Source organism: Lissotriton helveticus, chromosome 1_1 (assembly GCF_964261635.1).
Source record: "Lissotriton helveticus chromosome 1_1, aLisHel1.1, whole genome shotgun sequence".
Taxonomy (NCBI): Eukaryota; Metazoa; Chordata; class Amphibia; order Caudata; family Salamandridae; genus Lissotriton; species Lissotriton helveticus.
The window spans coordinates 1,040,188,652-1,040,212,136 of record NC_136057.1 but is presented as its reverse complement, the minus strand read 5'-3'; the positions used below and the strand labels follow the sequence as shown (position 1 = coordinate 1,040,212,136).

The following is a 23,485-nucleotide window of genomic DNA, read 5'->3' as shown; positions in this document are numbered from 1 at the left end:
CCTTACCCGTACACCTGGCCCGGGCAGAATATAACCTATTAGGACAACCCAAAGAGAAGGGAGGGCTGGCCTTACCCGACTTTGCTTTGTACCACAAGGCATCCCAGCCCTGGTCCCTCTCATGTGGAGTCCCACAGGGCTCTTCCTTAAGCCCTACACTTTTTAATACTTAGTTGGCCCTATTGGCAGAAATTATACAGCCCAATGGAGTAAATATTGTAACATATGCTGATGACACTCAGCTGTTGGTCTCGCTCAACCAATCTGACTCATCCTCATCTTGCCTCTGTACTTGTCTTGAAGAAGTGGCCAAATGGATGCATTACTCCCATCTGAAGCTGAATGGGGATAAGACTGAGCTTATGCTCCTTGGTAATCCTTCATTATTTAAACCAACGGAGATGTGGCCGATGGTAATGGGATTAGCACCTGTTCCCAAAGCAAACATAAAGAGTTTGGGATTCTGGCTGGACTCTGACCTTACCCTCAAAGTTCAAGCCAGAAAGGTGCTTGCCGCCTGTTTCAACATGCTTAGAATGCTTAGCAAAGTGTTGCCTCTACTTCCTTTTCAAGCTAGGAAACTTGCAGTCCAAGCGCTCATTCTTCCACGCTTGGACTTTAGCATTGCACTCTATTTGGGTGCCCCAGAGGCAGTACTCTATAAGATTCAAATGATCCAGAACTGCGCGGCAAGAACCCTCATGGGAACTCCCTATCGACAGTCCGCCAAACCTGCTTTGAAAGCCTTACACTGGCTGCCCATTCAGGAGAGAATCCATTTTAAAGCTCTTTGTATTACTCACAAATCGCTTGGAGGGAACGGACCAAAGATTATCACCTCTTTAGCTAAATCCTATCAAGCTAATAGACCTCTAAGATCGGATGAACTGCATTTGGCCTCTGTCCCAAGGATTAGAAGAGCCAGAAGCGGAGGTCGGCTTTTTTCCTATAATGCCGCCAAGATTTGGAATTCTCTTCCTCTCCAGCTACGGAAAGAAACTAATCACCTGATTTTTCGCAAGCTGTTGAAGACCTGGCTCTTCCCCAGATAAGTTTCATTGGCCTCTTCTTACTTCTAGCGCTGGGATGCCCATGGGTAGCCATGCGCTTTACAAATGCTACTTCTATTCTAAGAGTTATCACAGAATGGTCAGCGAGGGAATTCTATAAGCACTGGCTGCACATGTACAAAGCATTAGTCGGCAGGGTTATATGGGATGTGCTCTGGAAACCTAAGGAACACCAACACCCGAACGCTTACTTAAGCACCCCCACGAGTACCACGCTTAAAACGTGGGATAACATGTTCAACTGTACAGAATGGACCACGTTCCTCTACCCAAATACACTCATACATTTTAACTCACCGTTCCCCCCCCCCCAGCTTTGATACCAGGTCCATTCCATGCTTGGCAACAGGAGGGATGTTTGACCCTATCATATCTCTTCCACAACTATGACATTTTAACCTATGAGAACTGTCAGAGACTTCCTACTCCACAGCAATGAAGACTTACGCTATCTCCAGCTGAGGCACTGGGCGCTGAACCCTAATGTGAGGCAGGTGGCCACTAGAGAACATACACCTATAGAACAGATTGTTAAAAGGGTGGGCTTCTTGAAAGGAGTGACTTCCTTTATATATGCTTTGCTACTGGACACTACACTGCCCACGTCATATGGTGATTTTGGGAACACACACTGGGAACAGAAATCAATAAGGGGCAATGGACAACACTATGGAAAGCTATCACCAAGTGCAATCGCTCCGTGGGAATGAGGGAAGCACTCTATAAAACACTCTACAACTGGTACATGTACCCTACGAGATTAAAAAATATATACCCAAACACCTCCGATCTGTGTTAGAGAGGGTGCAGGCTCCTGGGCGACTTCCGTCATATCTGGTGGGATTACCCAACAATACGGCCCTACTGGATGGAAATTCTGGCACAGATCAGGGAAATACGGGGTTACTCAATCCCTAACTCCCCCAAATTCGCTATGCTGGGCTTGCAAGATCAAAGTCTGCAGTACCAAACTAAAAGTGACAGAGACATATTGTAGATCCGTCTTGGAGCAACCAAACTTCTGATTGCAGCCGTCGGGAAAAAATGTGAAGCCCCAGCACTGATGCAATGGTACTACCGACTTTGGAGGGCATTAACGATGGAGAGAATGGCAGAGATGTTTAGGGATGATTTAAAAAACTTTGAATACAGCTAAGGTCCTTTAATAACTTACCTCACTGGGTCTGCCTCTGATGACTGCCCCCCCGACCACGAGGACTTTGCATCTCTTTCAGTTCTGAGCTCTGATGCAACGCCCGTGGACTTTGTGAAGTCTCTGCCTCTCTCCTCGCACCATGGAGCCATGGACTAGAAAGATCCCCCATGGCCTGCCCTACACAATTGTCTTTTATCAGTTTTTTTTCTTTCTGTTTCTATTATTATTTTTCCCTTAGTTAGGGGAGGGAGGATGTTTGAGAGAGGAGGGAGGACTGGGGAGACAATATTTGACTTTTTGCTTCAGACAAAAGGTTTGTTGGTGTTGAAATTGGCGACATAATTTCATTCCCTTGTCAACAGCTCAACTTTATACTCAGTAGAACTAAGGCGGGAAAACAGGGAATGTTACATAAGAATGTTTGTGATTTATGGAAAATGCAATAAACAATATTTTGTGGGGAAAAAAGTGGGTTCGCAACCGGATTAAATGACGTTCGATCAGGTTGGGTGTGATGTGTTCCTATTTTTTCAGCCCTTGATGAGCCTTATTGTATCATGTAGGCCGTTAAGAGAGGTCAACGTGGAATCTGAGAGGCTGTGGAGCATGGCCTTGCCACCATCCAGATGCAGAATTTCTGTTATAACGGTTCTGATGTCATCCTCTAGAGAAGAATGGCTTTACTTTCTTCAGCACCTGGTACCAGACTGTCTTGTTTTTTTTTTTTTTGTAGGTGTGTCCCCTAAAGTCAGTTCATTGCACAGGGTAAATCTGGGTGACTTGATATTGAGTGAAATTTGGGGTTTGAATACGTTCAGGTACATATCATTGAGCTGTTTTGTCCTAGTTATCGCTTGTTGTTTTTGGCGACTAGAAGGAATGTTTTGGTGGCACTGAGCTTCCGGTACGTGATGGACATCCAGGCCTGGCAGCATGTGAGGCCTTGGATGTCTGGAGCATTGGACATTTTTCCAGTAGAGATATGTTGGTGTTTTCAGAACTTTTTACTATCAAGAGGTATGTACCATATTTGTTTTCAGAATGGCATTGTCGTCAGTGATTTGTAATGAAAGTGTCTTCATTCCACAGTATGAGCTGAAGCCAAATTGATGCTCATACAGGAGTGGTTGCTGCTGTTTTTATCTCAGAGTTGTGTGTAGATAGCTTTTTCCCTAGGTTTACTGATGATGGCTAGGTGAGTGATGGGCCAGTAGTTGGCGAGGGCATCTCAGCCTAATGTAGGTTTCTTTAGAACTGTGATGGCCTGGCCTTCCTTATGGCCTTTTAGAAAGATGCCGTGTATGAGAGGGCAATTGATGAATTTGAGTAGGTCAGTCAGTTTTGAGGGCATCTTCCCAGCGTTTATTCAAAGGATTTAAAATGGTGGGTGCAAAATGTTCAATGCAATATGAATACACAAATTGAGAGTATAGTCTTCCTGATGAGGAAGTACATGGACGCACATCTCTATAACCTAAAATTACAAACACACTACAGCCAATGCTCATGTCCCATAACCAACAGATACAGGATGAAATGAAAGAGCCAGAATTTCGAATATGGGTGTTAGGATGCCCTCTTCCTTGCACTCTGGAATCAGCCACCACCAACCCTCAGTCTACCTTCCGTCTTACGAGAGAGCTGTAGCCACTTTTCACTGTGGATGAGGATACAATTTGAGAATCTTCCCCCTCTAGGCAAGCTTTGTGGTATGCTGGTGTAACAAAACAAAATTTGACGCAGCACCTGTGAGTGCAGCATCAGGGTCAGCGTGAAGCCTTTTCTTAGTGTCTTAGCCACTCGTTACTGAGCAGTAGCCTGTAAAGTTACTGTTCTCTGCTAATATCAGCATAGGACCTCAATGTCAATGCCTCTGCAGTCCAGTTGGCACTCCAATTCTTTATTACACAGAAGCTCTGTGCCTGTTAGTGAGGGTCAAATGACTGTCAATGATTGTTCTTCCTGCCTCTGTTACTGATTGCTTATGTATCTATTGCAGTATATTTTGCAAATCACATGCTATGCTTTCTCCTCCCATCTAGGGTTGGGTTCAGGATATTACTAGTTGTATAAGTTCAGAGTCTCTTCATCACATCCACTGAAACAGACATCATAATGCACTGTTCTGGACAGGCTATGGAACGGTCCAACATCACAGATGTGAATGAAAGAAACTGAGCCAGTCACCTTTCCAGGACCAGTGCAATGATCCTAGAGTACCTTATTCTTTAGAGAAGCATGCACTGCTTAGTTCAGACACTACATCTAAGACACCTAAACATCACGCACAAAGGACACATATGTTTCAGACAACTAGTATTCAGAGGTAAGCCCTATTTACAGGTACAGAAGGACAGGGGAGGCCTGCTTACTCATCCACACTTTTTATTTGTTTACCATAGATGGTCTCTTCCTTTTATGTCAATCAATCCATTGAGTACCATTATTTTAAAATCCATAACATAGCAGAGATCCTTTCATAATTACTTATGTTGTTAGAATAGCCTGCATCTACTAACGACATTCATTGTGAAGAACATAAGAGTGCAAACTATTTGTAAAAAAGGAGGCAAAGTGGCTTTTCTGATAAACATTATCTTAGCTGATGTATCAAAAGTAGCTTTTGGTTACAGGGGCAGAGAGAATTACTTTGGGGACATTTAGGCCTTGAAAGAGGCACAAGACTGTTGTGAAGACATTTACTACAACTTTCACCACTTTAAGTACAGGGGTGTGGAATTTAATAAAACATCTACTTGTCCATGAAGCAGGTTGCTTCATAAATATACTTGTCCTTTAACAAAATCCACTTTTCCCTTTTGTGCAATGTAATGCGGTGACAAATTATAGCAGCAATCTCATTGTATAAGAGCTTCGAAATAGCCTCTCTGATTATGTCAGGGCTCCTTCCATAGTAAGGTTTGAATGCTAGCAATTCCCTTATGTTGCCACGTTTCCCCAGATCTACATACTGGTGCTGAAGGTAAGCATGAGTTCCAGAGTTGGAATGCCCTTTTGAGTCTGTGCAAACCTACTAACTTCCATCTTTTAAGGGTTTTCACCAACTCTTCTCTAATCCTTTCCCATACTGAGAAAGGTTGGAAATTTACTCCTGAAAATGGCAGACATAAAACTTCTTCCAGGGTTGGGATAAAAAGTGGTTGGAGGGTAAGTGAACTTGCAAACACTCAAATTTTCGCATAAGCAAATCTACACATGCATATTTGCTCATGCTAAAATGCAGTTCACAAATATTTTCTAGGAGTACTATTTCTTGGCCTATTTCTGTAAAGTCTTGTGAATTCACGAAAGTCATATATCTGCACTTAATGCAAGGACAAAAAAATGCCCTTTTGAGACTTTATTCAATAATTGGGCCCCTAATTAGGTCTGGCGTTAACCATGACCTTTGTGTTTATTAAAATTCTGTCTCTCGGCTAGCTTCACTGTGAGTGTCCCTTAAATGTAATGGGGTAACCCTGTAAACCTCAGAACCTGGGTGGGTAATGAAACTATTAATAATGGTTCTGTAGGAACGAAATACACAATGATATAGTATTTCTTATTGCGTTACTTAAAGAATCCGTCCCTGCACGGGTACCAGGATAGTGGTATCAATACACACAAAGCACACTAACCACAAGAGGGAAATGTAGTTTTAGTCATATATTTCCATCATATCTGAATCATGTTAAAAACATTAATTTTGCTGTCCAACAAAAACATATAAGACATATACACTGCATAGACTTTGTGCAGAATTGATATACATTTAAAAACTAACATACATTGATGTCAAATCACACGGTTCTTTAACAAGGGCAACTATAAATGCAATAAACCAATAGGTACATCAATTAATTCTTGGGTCCTAGTGGGTTTTTGTATAGCTGATTCATGGAAAGAAGAAATGCGTCGACGTTTCGACCCTGGGGGGGCGATGCGCTGGTTGTGCGCATCAAGGGCGGGTCTTCATCAGGACTGTACAAGGTGGGAAAGCCTTCAATGAACCTCGGCTCCTCTTGGAAACCTGGTCCTTTATGATTGGAGTTGCTGGTCGGCCGACTCAGTCAACACGGTTGTCCTTCAACCTCAGTGGTGGTTAATCTACCGGCTTGTGCAGATGAAAAGGTTATGGTTTCCTTGATTTAGAAAACGGGTGCCAGCCTCTGTCTCCTTCTGTGCAGGTCACAAGGAGCATAATCAACACGCGATCGTTTTGTTCAGTGCCAGGAACTACTGTGGCAATGTGTGATTTTTGAGACCAAAACAGTTTTTGCTTTTGTCAATGTTTGTTATAATGATGAGGGCCGGGCAGCTCACACGCCAATAAGGTTTTACAAAAAACATGCCAAACCAAGTCACACGTTGTCAAAACCAAAAGGCTGATCAATAATTTCAGACCTATTGGCTTTAGCAATGTTTGTTTATTTGTAAGTTGCCCATAATCTTATTAAAAATGGTTACACTGATTTTCCATTATGAATATTTTTGGGAAATACTAGCATACATCAACACATTTTACTAAATGATGGTGCAGGAAAACGGTACCTAAAATGTTGCAGTAATTTAGCTAAATATTTTTGCATTTTTTTGTGAACATTTTATTTTGAAAGCAAAGAATAATCAATCTTGCTTTCAAGCTTCTGCATGTATTTGCATCTAATCAGAGATCATTCTGGGAGCAGTATGCATAGCCTCGTATTGCTAAACATTGAAAACATGTGTACACATTTTTATGCTGGAACCACTGTCAGTAGTACAGTCAGAGTGTAAAACATGTACTTAGATCGCTTACCCTAATAATAAAGGTTTTTCATTAATGAACCATAAATACAAGTTTGAACAGTGTTAACACATAGGCACAAATATTACCTTAACTGCAGGCAGTGCCTTTCCATGATATATAATGTGATACTGTAAACTGGCAGTCAAAGGGTTTGTGATGTAGGGTGTGAGCCTACTTGTCCTAAGGACAAAATAAACATGGAAACTTGTTGCCCTTGACCCCAAACAATATGTTTCTGAGCGTCCGGTTATCGAAATTTCACATCCCTGAAGTAAGCCACAACTGTAGAGCAGAAAGGTACTTCTTTACAGTTTATCCACAGTATGCGAAGTTCAATAACACACTCTGGAAACCTTCATACTTTGCTTATCCATAGCAATCGGTGTAAAGCTTGAACTGATGTAGTGTCCAGTGCAAACCTTCCACTAACCCCAGATGCAGGAAAGGAGTTAGGATGTTATTTAGTAAATTCCTCATTGTATTTAACAATTGCAAAAAAAACACATACTGCTAGGGAAAAGTTAAAGTATTCAAGGTGGAGTATGTGAACTTGTTCCACCCTCAAGGTTGCAACCCAAGCAGATGACACCCTCAACACCGTCTAACACCTGCACTTCCAGATACACACCGACCCCAACACCACCCTCAGAGGAACACTCGTCTACAGACGCCCCGGACCCCAGGCTCAGTTCAGCGATCCATCGCCGACCTCGCCAGCACCCACGCACTCGCCTCCACGGTCTACATCCTCCTCGGGGACCTGAACTTCCACCTCGAGAACAACAACGATGCCAACTCCGCCACCCTGATCAACAACGTCGCCAACCTCGGCCTCAGAAAACTTGTCACCGCACCCACCCACGCCGCCGGCTACACGCTGGATCCTGTCTTCTCCACAGGCTCCCACGTTGCCTTCGACCATACCACCAAACTCCACTAGACCGACCACCGCTGCATCCATTTCACCTTCAAGAAACCAACCACGCACCACGGCACCCAACAGCTGCCTCGCCGCTGCTGGAGCAAAGTCACCGAAGACCAGCTGATCACCTCCCTCGCCAAGAACCCACCCACCGACCCCACCAACCCAGACGCCGCAGCCTGAAACCTCAGACAGTGGATCGATGACTGCGCCAACACCCACGCCCGCTCAAGAAACCCTCCAACAGCCACGCCAATAAGAGAGCCTCCTGGTTCACCGACGAGCTACAGACCGCTAAACGCGCATGCCGGAAATTGGAGAAGACATGGCTCCACTAACGCACACTGGACAACCACGCAGCCCACAAGGACCCCACCGCAGACACCACCACCTCATCAGATTAGCCAAGAGATCCTCCTTCAAAGACCGCTTGGATAACAATGCACACGACAGCAAAGAGCTCTTCAGCATGGTAAAGGAACTCTCCAACCCCAGCGCCAACGACATCCCGCCCTCACAAGACCTGTGCGACTCACTAGCCATCTTCTTCGCTGACATCCACGACAGCTTCAACACCACGACCGCCCCGACTGCGCCAGACTCCACCTCCCCTGTGAACACCACCAGCGCCAACCGCCTGACCTCCTGGTCCAACATCAACGACGACGAGACACGCAAGGTCATGAACTCCATCAACTCAGTATCTCCGTCTGACCCGTGCCCACACCACGTATTCAACAAAGCAGACGCAGCCATCGCACCCCAACTACGGAAGGTCATCTTCGAAACAGCGACATTCCCAAAAAGCTGGAAGCACGCCGAAATCAACGCCCTCCTCAAGAAGCCCAAAGCGGTCCCCAAGGACCTCAAGAACTTCCGGCCCTGCTTCCATTCCCGGCAAAGGTCATCGAAAAAATCGTCAACATGCAACTGGCCCGCCACCTAGAAGACAACAACATCTTGGACCCGTCCCAGTCCGGATTCAGATGAAACCACAGCACCGAGACAGCCCTCATTGCCGCCACAGACGACATCAGGCGCCAACTAGACAACGGTATAACATCAGCCCTCATCCTCCTGGACCTGTCAGCCACCTTCGACACGGTCTGCCATCGCACTCTAAAGACACGCCTCCTAGAAGCTGGAATCCAAGAGAAGGCTCTTGACTGGACCACGTCCTTCCTCTCCGGCAGAACCCAGAGCGTCCGCCTCCCACCCTTCTAATCCAAAGCCACCAACATCATCTACGGCGTCCCCCAGGGCTTATCCCTCAGCCCAACGCTGTTCAATGTCTACATGGCCCCCCTCGCACTAGTGGCCCGCCATCACGACCTCAACATCATCTCCTACACTGACGACACCCAGCTCATACTCTCCCTCACCAAGGACCCACACACTGCCAAAACCAACCTCCACGAGGGGATGAAGGCAGTCGCCGACTGAATGAGGAGTAGCGTCTGAAGCTAAACTCGGACAAGACGGAGGTCCTCATCCTCGGACCCACCCCCTCAGCCTGGGACGACTCCTGGTGGCCGACCACACTGGGAACAGCACCAACACCCACCAACCATGCACGCAATCTAGGATTCATCCTCGACTCCTCCCTCTCCGTGTCTAAGCAAGTCAACGCCGTCTCCTCCTCCTGCTACAACACCATCCGCATGCTTCGCAGGATCTAAAAGTGGATCCCGACCGAAACAGGAAGAACGGTGACACAGGCCCTCGTCAGCAGCAGACTAGACAAAAGCAACGCACTCTACGCAGGAATCCCTGCCAAACAACTACGACGACTACAACGCATTCAAAACGCCTCCGTCCGACTGATCGTCAACGTCCCTCGCTGCAGCCACATCACCCCCCACCTGAGAGACCTACACTGGCTCCCTGTCGACAAGAGGAACACCTTCAAGCTCCTCACCCACGCACACAAAGCACTGCACAACACCGGACCAGCCTATCTGAACAGCAGACTCAGCTTCCACACCCCCGCCCGCCAGTTCCGCTCCTCTAGCCTCGCCCTCGCGGCTGTCCCCCGCATCCAACGAACGACCTCCGGCGGCAGATCCTTCTCCTACCTCGCCGCCATGACCTGGAACACCCTCCCTACCCACACACGGCAGACCCAAGACCTACTCGCCTTCAGAAGACTCCTCAAGACCTGGCTCTTTGAGCAGTAGCAGCACCCCCCTCTCCCCTCAGCGCCCTGGGACCCTCATGGGTAAGTAGCGCGCTTTACAAGTACTCTGATTGATTGTTCCTTGTGGTTTTCGGGGGATGATCACAATCGTTTAATGTGTCAAAATCGAAAAAAAGGCGTAGAATATTTACAGATATGTAATATTGTTAACCTAACACAAGACAGCAGGAGATCACATAGCATATTAACCTACAATAGCGCAATCCCCAAACCCATTGTTAAAGGTAACTCCTTATTAGACTGTGCCCTTTTAGTGACTTTATTAGTTTTACTAACTCAGCCCTTTGTCTCTTGCTTCTCCTCCTTATCTGCACCAGCTGCTATTGTTGACAGAAATGGTACTGCTGTGGCAAACAGTGCCCGAAGACTGGAGGTGGTGAGGAACTGTATCTCCTACGTCTTTGAAAACAAGATGTTGGAAGCAAAAAAGGTGAACGTTTAAAATTATATTTATGTATGCATATATTACTCTTATCCCTAGTTCCCTCCCTTTGTGTGTCATGGGATGTTCTCCTTTTGATGAAGAAGCAAAGCAGCACGTGCCACAGAACTAACAGTTGAGCCCTGCAGACACGCACATCTTTGCTGCCAGAGAATGTTTGCTCTGCCTGATCATCTAGATGCATATTGCATTCTCTCCTTAACCCCTTCACTGCTAAGTCTTCGCACTCCCCCACACAGTGCTAAGTCTTTCTTTGGTTATTTGGATTGGTTCTCGCTTAAGCCTCTACGTTTTTTTGTCCACATAAGGTACCACTCCAAATTTGTGTCCTTTTCTTCCAATATCCTGAGGATTCTAAAGGTACCCAGCGCTTATGGATTCCCCAGGAGAGGACCAAGAAATTTGCCAAAATACAGCTACATTTTGTTAGGGAAAAAATGGAAAGAAAGTGCTGCAGAAGAAAGGGGCTGTTTTTTTCCCTGCAAATGGTATCAATGAAGAGTTTGCGGTGCTGAAATCACCATCTTCCCAGCTTTCAGGAACAGGCAGACTTTTGTCAGAAAACCAAACTTTTCTACGCAGTTTTGCCATTTTACTAGGACAGAGACTTTTTTTGTGTTTTCAACCTCCTTCCTACTGATGGTAGAAATGGGTGTGAAACCAATAATGGATCTTGGACCATTATACATGTCTGAAAGTAGGTAACATTCTGAATTCAGGAAGAGGTCATTTGTGGAGATCCTTCAAGGTTTTCCTCGAGAAAGTAACAGCGGAAATAAAAAAAAAAGAATGAAATTGAGTTGAAGAAACCAGCCATTTGTGCCTACGTTTTCAACTGTAACTTCTTCTCAGTATGGCACATTTTTAAAGCAATGTACCGTTCCGTCTGCTGGACCCTTTTGGTTGTAGGGATATATAGGACGTCTAGGTTCACCAAGAACCTAAGGTACCCAGAACCAATAACTGAGCTGTACCTTGAAAGGATATTTCTTTTGTACCGGGTATACAGCATTTAATCTGGTGAAATTTCGAGAGTAAAAATAGATTTCAGAGAAACATATGCATTTCCGAAATGGAAACAACATGAAGTTTAGAAGCAATAGTTATTTGAACATCTCCGAATTTGCTGGTACCCATACTAGCATGTGAATTAACGGGCATTTTTCAAAATGATTTCTTTTTTACACACTGTCTTACATTTAGAAGGCCGAAATGCATAGAAAGTCAATTGGTGATAACACATGTTCATCTATTCTGTGTTCCACTAAGTGTCCCGATACAAACGGTACCTCACTTGTGTGGGTAGGCCTAGTGGCCGCAATAGGAAATGGCCCACAAATCAACATGGACACGTCACATTTTTCCAGTGAAAACAGCCAGTTTTTTTGCAATATGCCTAGCTGTGGATTTTGGACCCTAGCTTAGCTGGCACCTAGGTAATCCTAGCAAACCTGTACATTTGTGAAAAATAGACACCCATGGGGAATACAGAATGGGGTGATTTGTGTAGCTCTCACCAGGTTCTGTTACCCAGAATCCCTTGCATACCTCAAACTTTGTCTAAATAAAATACATTATCCTCACATTTCTGAGATGGAAAGTTCTGAAATCTGTGGAGAGCCGCAAAGTTCTTACCCGCCCCACATTCCCCCCAGATCTCCTGATAAAAATGGTACATCACTTGTATAAGTAGGCCTAGTGCCCGCGACGGCAAACGGCGCAAAACCTATTGTGAAGACATCAAAATTAGGTATTGCAAAATGACCTGGTTTTTAAAAGGGTAACCTATGCTTTTGGTCTTGGGCTCAGCGGCCATGCAGGGAAACCTACCAGACTCAGACAGTTCTGAAAACTAGACACACAGCGGAGTCCAGGAAGGCGTGACTTTTTTTTCAATAAAATATTTTTTGTCATTTTGAAACCAGTACAGACATACAACATAAGCACATCGGTGATATCTCAGTATGTTTTGAGAAGCAACACTCCTATTACAACAGCATGGATCATATATATTGCAATAGCTAGCACTATAACATGTCCTGTCATGCTGGTGACATCCTTAGACTCTTCTGGTCTTGCAGGACCCCTTCATGAGCTGCTCGTAGCAATCTTTGGGGCCTTGCTGACGTTGCGGTACACCTGTTGCTGGAGATGCGAGTGCTGGTCACTGTGCAGCGCTGGTGCGGTGCTCCTCGTGTCCTTGATGGGCTTCATTCTAGTAAGTGACTTCAATCCTTTTTTCTGCTGGTGGGCTGCCACAGTCAGCTGCTGGTGCACTAGTTAGTGTGTCTCTTATCAGGGCTCTGTGGGTGCTATGATAGCGGACTAGGAGGCAGACCAGTCTCCGCGCAGGGGCAGTGGTGTCAGTAGGGAGGCATCAGTGGGCGTGCCATCTTATGCTACAGCTTCTGTAGCTCTCACCTTCCTCATAGGGGGAACAATGGATTGCACAGGGCTGACAATGCCAGTGCAGGCCTCTCTCAGCGCTTGTGCGACATCACACCTGCCGGTGGCGTTATGGACCTTCAAGGCTAGATAATGCCAGTTGCGGCTGCACTGTGCAGGCTTATTGCTGGGCTTTGCCTCACCTCGTGGGAGTCCGGACATGTTCCGGTTTCTGCGCCAACTTCTCCTTATCGCACTGCTCAGTTCCTCAGCTGGCAAGCGACCGCGGGGACATCGAACTGTGAAAGACGAACAGTCTCTTCACTCTCCTCTTTCACAGGGAGGAGATGGTGCCCCCTTCTCTCCACAGGCTGTTACACTGTGAGCAGGTGCGGGGTGTCTTACTTGGCAACTACCCCCGTGGAGAATTGCAGAGTTGCAGTCAGCAGACACATGGTTAGACCAGCTCGTCACCTATTTAAAGTTGTGGAATTTGAATTTGAATTTAAAAACATTTGTATAGCGCACTTTTACCACGCGGTTTTTTGGCGCTTTTAAATTGCGAGGAGGCAAACAGGAGCAGAGGGAATCTAGACATTATAGGCTCGGGAGAAGAGGAGAGTTTTTAGACCTTTCCGGAACTCAGTGTAGGAGGGTGTCCCACGGAGTTCCGTCGGGAGAGAGTTCCAGAACGCAGGAGCGAGAACTGCAAATTTTGTTCCGCCTGCCTTTTTCTTTCTGAAACGGGGGGTAGTGAACAGGGCCTGATGGGTGGATCGAAGCTCTCTGCCCGGCGTGTAGAGCTTGATGGCGGAGCAGATGAACTCCGGGGCGGTGCCCATTTTGGCCTGAAAGGTGGTACAGCCAAGCTTGAACAAGGCTCGCTCTTTCACCGGCAGCCAGTGCAAGGCCTGCAATAAAGGAGTAGCTCGATGGAATTTGGGCAGGCCGTGAATCAGGCGGGCAGCCTGGTTCTGCACTAGCTGCAGACGGTGAGTGGCGTAGGCTGGGGTGCCGTTGTAGATGATGTTGCCATAGTCAAGGCGCGAGAGCACCATAGCCATCACTATGATCTTTAGGGCAGGTAGAGAGAAAAAGCGAGAGATCTTCCTAATGATTCTGAGGGAGAAGAAGCAGGAAGAAACAACCGAATTGACCTGTGAGTGAACGGAAAGTGAAGAGTTCAGGAAAATACCAAGGGTTTTAACCTTGGGGACAGGGAGCGGAGGGGCACCGAGTGAGGAAGGCCAGTGGGAAGGGGACCAGGGACTGCAACCACCTCCGGTCAAGACTAGTTCCGTCTTGTCCGGATTGAGTTTGAGGTGGTTGCAGTTCATCCAATCCTGGATGAACAACATGACGGATTGGACGTTCAGGGAAGAAGAGGAAGAGTGGGAAAGGTTAAAAATTAGCTGGAGGTCATCGGCGTAATTGAACACCGTGACCTCGAGCTGCTGTAACATAAAAATAAGGGGGTAGATGTATAAATTAAACAAAAGAGGGGAAAGTGAGGAACCTTGGGGGACTCCACATACAACCCTACGAGAGGCAGCAGTGAAACCAGCTAGGTGGACCGCCTGAGCCCTGTCACTCAGGAAGGACTCGAGCCAGGCGAGGGCCAGGCCCTCTATGCCCGCCGCCCTGACACGGGTGAGGAGGAGGGAGTGGTCCACCGTGTCAAAAGCGGCGGACAGGTCTAAGAGGATGAGGGCCTGCGGGAGGTTGGTATCAATGCCCTCGCGTAGGCAGTCCATCACTGAGGTCACCACCTTCTCCGTAGAGTGGAGGGGGCGAAAACCCGCCTGCCGGGGGGAGAGGCAATGATTAGCTTCCACATAGGTGCTCAGGGTGCTGGTAACATGGGTTTCTAGAACCTTGCCCAGGTGGGGCAGAAGGGAGATGGGACGGTAGTTAGAGGGGGATGAAGGGTCAGCACTGGGCTTTTTGAGGATAGGGATAACAGCCGCGAATTTGTGAGCAGTGGGCACCACTCCATTACCGAGTGAGTCATTCAGAAGAGTGAGGGGAGGGGTAGGACAATTTAGGAAGATTTCTCTCAAAATATGAGCCGGGGCAAAGTCTAGGGGAGAGCCTGACTTTACCTTGTGAAGCAAGGGAAGAAGCGTAGCCTTAGTCAAGGGGGGAATGGAGGTGAGTTTGGAAGTAACAGCAGGTGGGGAGGGGTTGGTGAAGGTGGGGGAAGGAAGGGGGATGTTGGCCTTAATCTTTGCGACCTTGTCAACGAAAAAATCGTTGAGTGAGTCGCAAAGCGATTGGGAAGGGGGGATCGAAGCCGTGGCTCTATTAGATGAGGCAAGCTCGTGTACCGTTGCAAAGATTTCTTTGGTTTGGGATTCTGCTGCCAATATCCTGTTAGAATAAAACAGGGTCTTGGCGTCAAGGATGCCTTGCTTATATGCCTTGAGCACGGAGAGATAGGTGACTTTTTTGGCGGGGCAGTAGTCTCTTCTCCATGCACGCTCTGCGTGCGGCCAGTTTCTTCTCCTTGAGCTCAGAGGTGAACCAGCGGTTAGCAGCATGAGCTCGCTTGACCGTGATCCGCCTCAAAGGGGCAAAGTCGTCACCTGCCTGTGTCAGCCAGCTATCAATAGTAGCCATTTGGACCGAGGCGGCGAGGCCTGAAAGGTCGGGGCAGGAATTGGCTAAGGATGAACAGAAGGATGGCATGTCTGCCTTGCCCCATTTTCTAACCCAGGTGTTCTTGGGAAGGGGGGGTTTGGTCGCTGGAGCTAAAGCAAGGGAGAAGGAAATTAAAAAGTGGTCCGACCAGGAGCAAGGGGAAATAGTGGGGGGAGTAATGGGGATATTCAAGGCCCAGACCTGGTCGAGTAAGTGGCCATGCACGTGGGTAGGGCTATGAACATGGGGGATGAAATTGAGGCTAGTCATAAGGTCGGTGAATTCTTTGGATAAGGGGCTTTCGGCCGGGTCGTTGGGCCAGAAATTAAGGTCGCCCAACACCAAAACTGACGAGTTGTTAACGACCAGTGTTGCAAGAATATCCTGGAGACTGGAGACAAAAGTGGGAGTGGGGTGGGGCGATAGATGAGAACAGCAGTGAGGGGAGCCGAATGAGAACTAGCGCGAATTATCAAGCAGTCGACTTCAGAGATGGGGGGAGAAGGAAGGATCTGAAGGTGGGAGTCAGTATGAGCTATCAAGGCCACTCCACCGCCTCTTCTGCCCTCCGGTCGGTCCGCTCGGATGATGGAATATGAGGGAGGGAGAGCGGCTAAAACGTTGGGCAGGGAGTCGGCCTTAAACCAGGTCTCTGTTAAAAACAGGAGATCGGGGTTATGGGTGTCGAGGTAGTCCAGTAGCTCATACTGATGACTGACTGCTGATCTGGTGTTAAGAAGCGCAGCAGTAGTGTTAAAAATCGGCATGTGGGGGGCAGGAGGAGAGGAGAAAGTGGGGGCAGCGATGCAAGAGGAGGGAGAGGGGCTTGGTGTGACGGCAGGTGGGGTGGCCGGAGGTCTCGAAAGGAGACTTAGGTTTTGCAACACATTGCGCACGTGCGAGCTGATGGTGCCTGGGATCCAATGGGACAAAAGGGCTAGGGATGAATATGACAGCGGCGGGACATGAGGAGGTGCCCCTTGCCCCAGCCTGCCGCGGACGGGCGCAGACGGGCTGGACTCTGGCGTGACTCCGGCGCGTCTACGGCGCGCCCGCTGCGCTCGTCCGCTGCGCTGACACATAAGCGACGTTTAAATGGAGACGCGGCGTGGGGGGAGTGGCGTGGGTGGGGTTGGGCGATACAGCCCAAGCCAAGATGGCGGCCACAGCCGCTGGGAGCCCGCAATGGAGTTAGCTGCCAGCCAGCCCCGCACAGCCCCTAAAAAGCAAGGTAGGTAGTTAATAAACCTGTGAATTTTCAGTACAGGTTAGAAAATGAGCATTGCAAAAGTCGCACTCAAAAACAAAGATGCATTAAAATGAAAGCGTGCCTCCGCTCTCAGTCAGCGTGGCAACGCGCAAATATTATACTTTCTCTATACTTTATGGATAATTGACTAGGACACTTAAGTATAGTACTTGGAACTGGCCAGGAGCACGTGCACTCAGGCCCTTTTATTGGCAGGGTCACCTGACTGGTGACACCTGTGTTGGGTGAGTGCATGGGCCAGCCCTGGTGGAAGAGGCAGATAAAACACTAGACTGTGTCTAGCAGTCCCTTGCTCACTGCTCCATCAGGATTCAAGCAAGCCGGGCCGACGAGGCTGAAATGCCAGAAACCGGTCCCCGGTAGCTTGCATCCTTTCTGGTGAAGAATTGGCTTGGTAGTTTGGTCTGCCCTGTTCCCATGATGCACTGGGCCAGGGACAGACTAATTTGCTTATAGCCAGGTTCTGAGCTGGGATGGGGCAGTGAGCTAAATAACGGTGATGGATCAAGCCCTGATCTTTGGACTGGGTAAGAGTGGTCTGCTTAATTCAGACACTCTGTTCATCACCACCCCCTTTTCTGAATCGTTTTTGGCCACTATAGGTGTGGCAGGGTATACTCAGACATGAGTCCCTTGCTCACTGCTCCATCAGGATTCAAGCAAGCCGGGCCGACGAGGCTGAAATGCCAGAAACCGGTCCCCGGTAGCTTGTATCCTTTCTGGTGAAGAATTGGCTTGGTAGTTTGGTCTGCCCTGTTCCCATGATGCACTGGGCCAGGGACAGACTAATTTGCTTATAGCCAGGTTCTGAGCTGGGATGGGGCAGTGAGCTAAATAACGGTGATGGATCAAGCCCTGATCTTTGGACTGGGTAAGAGTGGTCTGCTTAATTCAGACACTCTGTTCATCACCACCCCCTTTTCTGAATCGTTTTTGGCCACTATAGGTGTGGCAGGGTATACTCAGACATGAGTCCCTTGCTCACTGCTCCATCAGGATTCAAGCAAGCCGGGCCGACGAGGCTGAAATGCCAGAAACCGGTCCCCGGTAGCTTGTATCCTTTCTGGTGAAGAATTGGCTTGGTAGTTTGGTCTGCCCTGTTCCCATGATGCACTGGGCCAGGGACAGACTAATTTGCTTATAGCCAGGTTCTGAGCTGGGATGGGGCAGTGAGCTAAATAACGGTGATGGATCAAGCCCTGATCTTTGGACTGGGTAAGAGTGGTCTGCTTAATTCAGACACTCTGTTCATCACCACCCCCTTTTCTGAATCGTTTTTGGCCACTATAGGTGTGGCAGGGTATACTCAGACATGAGTCCCTTGCTCACTGCTCCATCAGGATTCAAGCAAGCCGGGCCGACGAGGCTGAAATGCCAGAAACCGGTCCCCGGTAGCTTGTATCCTTTCTGGTGAAGAATTGGCTTGGTAGTTTGGTCTGCCCTGTTCCCATGATGCACTGGGCCAGGGACAGACTAATTTGCTTATAGCCAGGTTCTGAGCTGGGATGGGGCAGTGAGCTAAATAACGGTGATGGATCAAGCCCTGATCTTTGGACTGGGTAAGAGTGGTCTGCTTAATTCAGACACTCTGTTCATCACCACCCCCTTTTCTGAATCGTTTTTGGCCACTATAGGTGTGGCAGGGTATACTCAGACATGAGTCCCTTGCTCACTGCTCCATCAGGATTCAAGCAAGCCGGGCCGACGAGGCTGAAATGCCAGAAACCGGTCCCCGGTAGCTTGTATCCTTTCTGGTGAAGAATTGGCTTGGTAGTTTGGTCTGCCCTGTTCCCATGATGCACTGGGCCAGGGACAGACTAATTTGCTTATAGCCAGGTTCTGAGCTGGGATGGGGCAGTGAGCTAAATAACGGTGATGGATCAAGCCCTGATCTTTGGACTGGGTAAGAGTGGTCTGCCTAATTCAGACACACTGTTCATCACCACCCCCTTTTCTGAATCGTTTTTGGCCACTATTGGTGTGGCAGGGTATACTCAGACATGAGTCCCTTGCTCACTGCTCCATCAGGATTCAAGCAAGCCGGGCCGACGAGGCTGAAATGCCAGAAACCGGTCCCCGGTAGCTTGTATCCTTTCTGGTGAAGAATTGGCTTGGTAGTTTGGTCTGCCCTGTTCCCATGATGCACTGGGCCAGGGACAGACTAATTTGCTTATAGCCAGGTTCTGAGCTGGGATGGGGCAGTGAGCTAAATAACGGTGATGGATCAAGCCCTGATCTTTGGACTGGGTAAGAGTGGTCTGCTTAATTCAGACACTCTGTTCATCACCACCCCCTTTTCTGAATCGTTTTTGGCCACTATAGGTGTGGCAGGGTATACTCAGACATGAGTCCCTTGCTCACTGCTCCATCAGGATTCAAGCAAGCCGGGCCGACGAGGCTGAAATGCCAGAAACCGGTCCCCGGTAGCTTGTATCCTTTCTGGTGAAGAATTGGCTTGGTAGTTTGGTCTGCCCTGTTCCCATGATGCACTGGGCCAGGGACAGACTAATTTGCTTATAGCCAGGTTCTGAGCTGGGATGGGGCAGTGAGCTAAATAACGGTGATGGATCAAGCCCTGATCTTTGGACTGGGTAAGAGTGGTCTGCTTAATTCAGACACTCTGTTCATCACCACCCCCTTTTCTGAATCGTTTTTGGCCACTATAGGTGTGGCAGGGTATACTCAGACATGAGTCCCTTGCTCACTGCTCCATCAGGATTCAAGCAAGCCGGGCCGACGAGGCTGAAATGCCAGAAACCGGTCCCCGGTAGCTTGTATCCTTTCTGGTGAAGAATTGGCTTGGTAGTTTGGTCTGCCCTGTTCCCATGATGCACTGGGCCAGGGACAGACTAATTTGCTTATAGCCAGGTTCTGAGCTGGGATTGGGCAGTGAGCTAAATAACAGTGATGGATCAAGCCCTGATCTTTGGACTGGGTAAGAGTGGTCTGCTTAATTCAGACACTCTGTTCATCACCACCCCCTTTTCTGAATCGTTTTTGGCCACTATAGGTGTGGCAGGGTATACTCAGACATGAGTCCCTTGCTCACTGCTCCATCAGGATTCAAGCAAGCCGGGCCGACGAGGCTGAAATGCCAGAAACCGGTCCCCGGTAGCTTGTATCCTTTCTGGTGAAGAATTGGCTTGGTAGTTTGGTCTGCCCTGTTCCCATGATGCACTGGGCCAGGGACAGACTAATTTGCTTATAGCCAGGTTCTGAGCTGGGATGGGGCAGTGAGCTAAATAACGGTGATGGATCAAGCCCTGATCTTTGGACTGGGTAAGAGTGGCCTGCTTAATTCAGACACTCTGTTCATCACCACCCCCTTTTCTGAATCGTTTTTGGCCACTATAGGTGTGGCAGGGTATACTCAGACATGAGTCCCTTGCTCACTGCTCCATCAGGATTCAAGCAAGCCGGGCCGACGAGGCTGAAATGCCAGAAACCGGTCCCCGGTAGCTTGTATCCTTTCTGGTGAAGAATTGGCTTGGTAGTTTGGTCTGCCCTGTTCCCATGATGCACTGGGCCAGGGACAGACTAATTTGCTTATAGCCAGGTTCTGAGCTGGGATGGGGCAGTGAGCTAAATAACGGTGATGGATCAAGCCCTGATCTTTGGACTGGGTAAGAGTGGTCTGCTTAATTCAGACACTCTGTTCATCACCACCCCCTTTTCTGAATCGTTTTTGGCCACTATAGGTGTGGCAGGGTATACTCAGACATGAGTCCCTTGCTCACTGCTCCATCAGGATTCAAGCAAGCCGGGCCGACGAGGCTGAAATGCCAGAAACCGGTCCCCGGTAGCTTGTATCCTTTCTGGTGAAGAATTGGCTTGGTAGTTTGGTCTGCCCTGTTCCCATGATGCACTGGGCCAGGGACAGACTAATTTGCTTATAGCCAGGTTCTGAGCTGGGATGGGGCAGTGAGCTAAATAACGGTGATGGATCAAGCCCTGATCTTTGGACTGGGTAAGAGTGGTCTGCTTAATTCAGACACTCTGTTCATCACCACCCCCTTTTCTGAATCGTTTTTGGCCACTATAGGTGTGGCAGGGTATACTCAGACATGAGTCCCTTGCTCACTGCTCCATCAGGATTCAAGCAAGCCGGGCCGACGAGGCTGAAATGCCAGAAACCGGTCCCCGGTAGCTTGTATCCTTTCTGGTGAAGAATTGGCTTGCTAGTTTGGTCTGCCCTGTTCCCATGATGCACTGGGCCAGGGACAGACTAATTTGCTTATAGCCAGGTTCTGAGCTGGGATGGGGCAGTGAGCTAAATAACGGTGATGGATCAAGCCCTGATCTTTGGACTGGGTAAGAGTGGTCTGCTTAATTCAGACACTCTGTTCATCACCACCCCCTTTTCTGAATCGTTTTTGGCCACTATAGGTGTGGCAGGGTATACTCAGACATGAGTCCCTTGCTCACTGCTCCATCAGGATTCAAGCAAGCCGGGCCGACGAGGCTGAAATGCCAGAAACCGGTCCCCGGTAGCTTGTATCCTTTCTGGTGAAGAATTGGCTTGGTAGTTTGGTCTGCCCTGTTCCCATGATGCACTGGGCCAGGGACAGACTAATTTGCTTATAGCCAGGTTCTGAGCTGGGATGGGGCAGTGAGCTAAATAACGGTGATGGATCAAGCCCTGATCTTTGGACTGGGTAAGAGTGGTCTGCTTAATTCAGACACTCTGTTCATCACCACCCCCTTTTCTGAATCGTTTTTGGCCACTATAGGTGTGGCAGGGTATACTCAGACATGAGTCCCTTGCTCACTGCTCCATCAGGATTCAAGCAAGCCGGGCCGACGAGGCTGAAATGCCAGAAACCGGTCCCCGGTAGCTTGTATCCTTTCTGGTGAAGAATTGGCTTGGTAGTTTGGTCTGCCCTGTTCCCATGATGCACTGGGCCAGGGACAGACTAATTTGCTTATAGCCAGGTTCTGAGCTGGGATGGGGCAGTGAGCTAAATAACGGTGATGGATCAAGCCCTGATCTTTGGACTGGGTAAGAGTGGTCTGCCTAATTCAGACACTCTGTTCATCACCACCCCCTTTTCTGAATCGTTTTTGGCCACTATAGGTGTGGCAGGGTATACTCAGACATGAGTCCCTTGCTCACTGCTCCATCAGGATTCAAGCAAGCCGGGCCGACGAGGCTGAAATGCCAGAAACCGGTCCCCGGTAGCTTGTATCCTTTCTGGTGAAGAATTGGCTTGGTAGTTTGGTCTGCCCTGTTCCCATGATGCACTGGGCCAGGGACAGACTAATTTGCTTATAGCCAGGTTCTGAGCTGGGATGGGGCAGTGAGCTAAATAACGGTGATGGATCAAGCCCTGATCTTTGGACTGGGTAAGAGTGGTCTGCTTAATTCAGACACTCTGTTCATCACCACCCCCTTTTCTGAATCGTTTTTGGCCACTATAGGTGTGGCAGGGTATACTCAGACATGAGTCCCTTGCTCACTGCTCCATCAGGATTCAAGCAAGCCGGGCCGACGAGGCTGAAATGCCAGAAACCGGTCCCCGGTAGCTTGTATCCTTTCTGGTGAAGAATTGGCTTGGTAGTTTGGTCTGCCCTGTTCCCATGATGCACTGGGCCAGGGACAGACTAATTTGCTTATAGCCAGGTTCTGAGCTGGGATGGGGCAGTGAGCTAAATAACGGTGATGGATCAAGCCCTGATCTTTGGACTGGGTAAGAGTGGTCTGCTTAATTCAGACACTCTGTTCATCACCACCCCCTTTTCTGAATCGTTTTTGGCCACTATAGGTGTGGCAGGGTATACTCAGACATGAGTCCCTTGCTCACTGCTCCATCAGGATTCAAGCAAGCCGGGCCGACGAGGCTGAAATGCCAGAAACCGGTCCCCGGTAGCTTGTATCCTTTCTGGTGAAGAATTGGCTTGGTAGTTTGGTCTGCCCTGTTCCCATGATGCACTGGGCCAGGGACAGACTAATTTGCTTATAGCCAGGTTCTGAGCTGGGATTGGGCAGTGAGCTAAATAACAGTGATGGATCAAGCCCTGATCTTTGGACTGGGTAAGAGTGGTCTGCTTAATTCAGACACTCTGTTCATCACCACCCCCTTTTCTGAATCGTTTTTGGCCACTATAGGTGTGGCAGGGTATACTCAGACATGAGTCCCTTGCTCACTGCTCCATCAGGATTCAAGCAAGCCGGGCCGACGAGGCTGAAATGCCAGAAACCGGTCCCCGGTAGCTTGTATCCTTTCTGGTGAAGAATTGGCTTGGTAGTTTGGTCTGCCCTGTTCCCATGATGCACTGGGCCAGGGACAGACTAATTTGCTTATAGCCAGGTTCTGAGCTGGGATGGGGCAGTGAGCTAAATAACGGTGATGGATCAAGCCCTGATCTTTGGACTGGGTAAGAGTGGTCTGCTTAATTCAGACACTCTGTTCATCACCACCCCCTTTTCTGAATCGTTTTTGGCCACTATAGGTGTGGCAGGGTATACTCAGACATGAGTCCCTTGCTCACTGCTCCATCAGGATTCAAGCAAGCCGGGCCGACGAGGCTGAAATGCCAGAAACCGGTCCCCGGTAGCTTGTATCCTTTCTGGTGAAGAATTGGCTTGGTAGTTTGGTCTGCCCTGTTCCCATGAT

The 23,485-nt window shown here is 48.5% G+C and overlaps 1 protein-coding gene across 2 annotated transcripts in view; it reads left to right on the top strand.

Annotated features, from left to right (window-relative positions):
* Positions 1–23,485, top strand: part of SBF1 (SET binding factor 1) — a 1,592,200-nt gene that overhangs the window by 674,504 nt on the left and 894,211 nt on the right. For both annotated transcript variants that reach the window (XM_078677863.1, XM_078677862.1), the window contains one exon: positions 10,452–10,564. In XM_078677863.1, the coding sequence (XP_078533989.1) occupies positions 10,452–10,564 (113 nt within the window). The remainder of the gene's footprint in view (positions 1–10,451; positions 10,565–23,485) is intronic.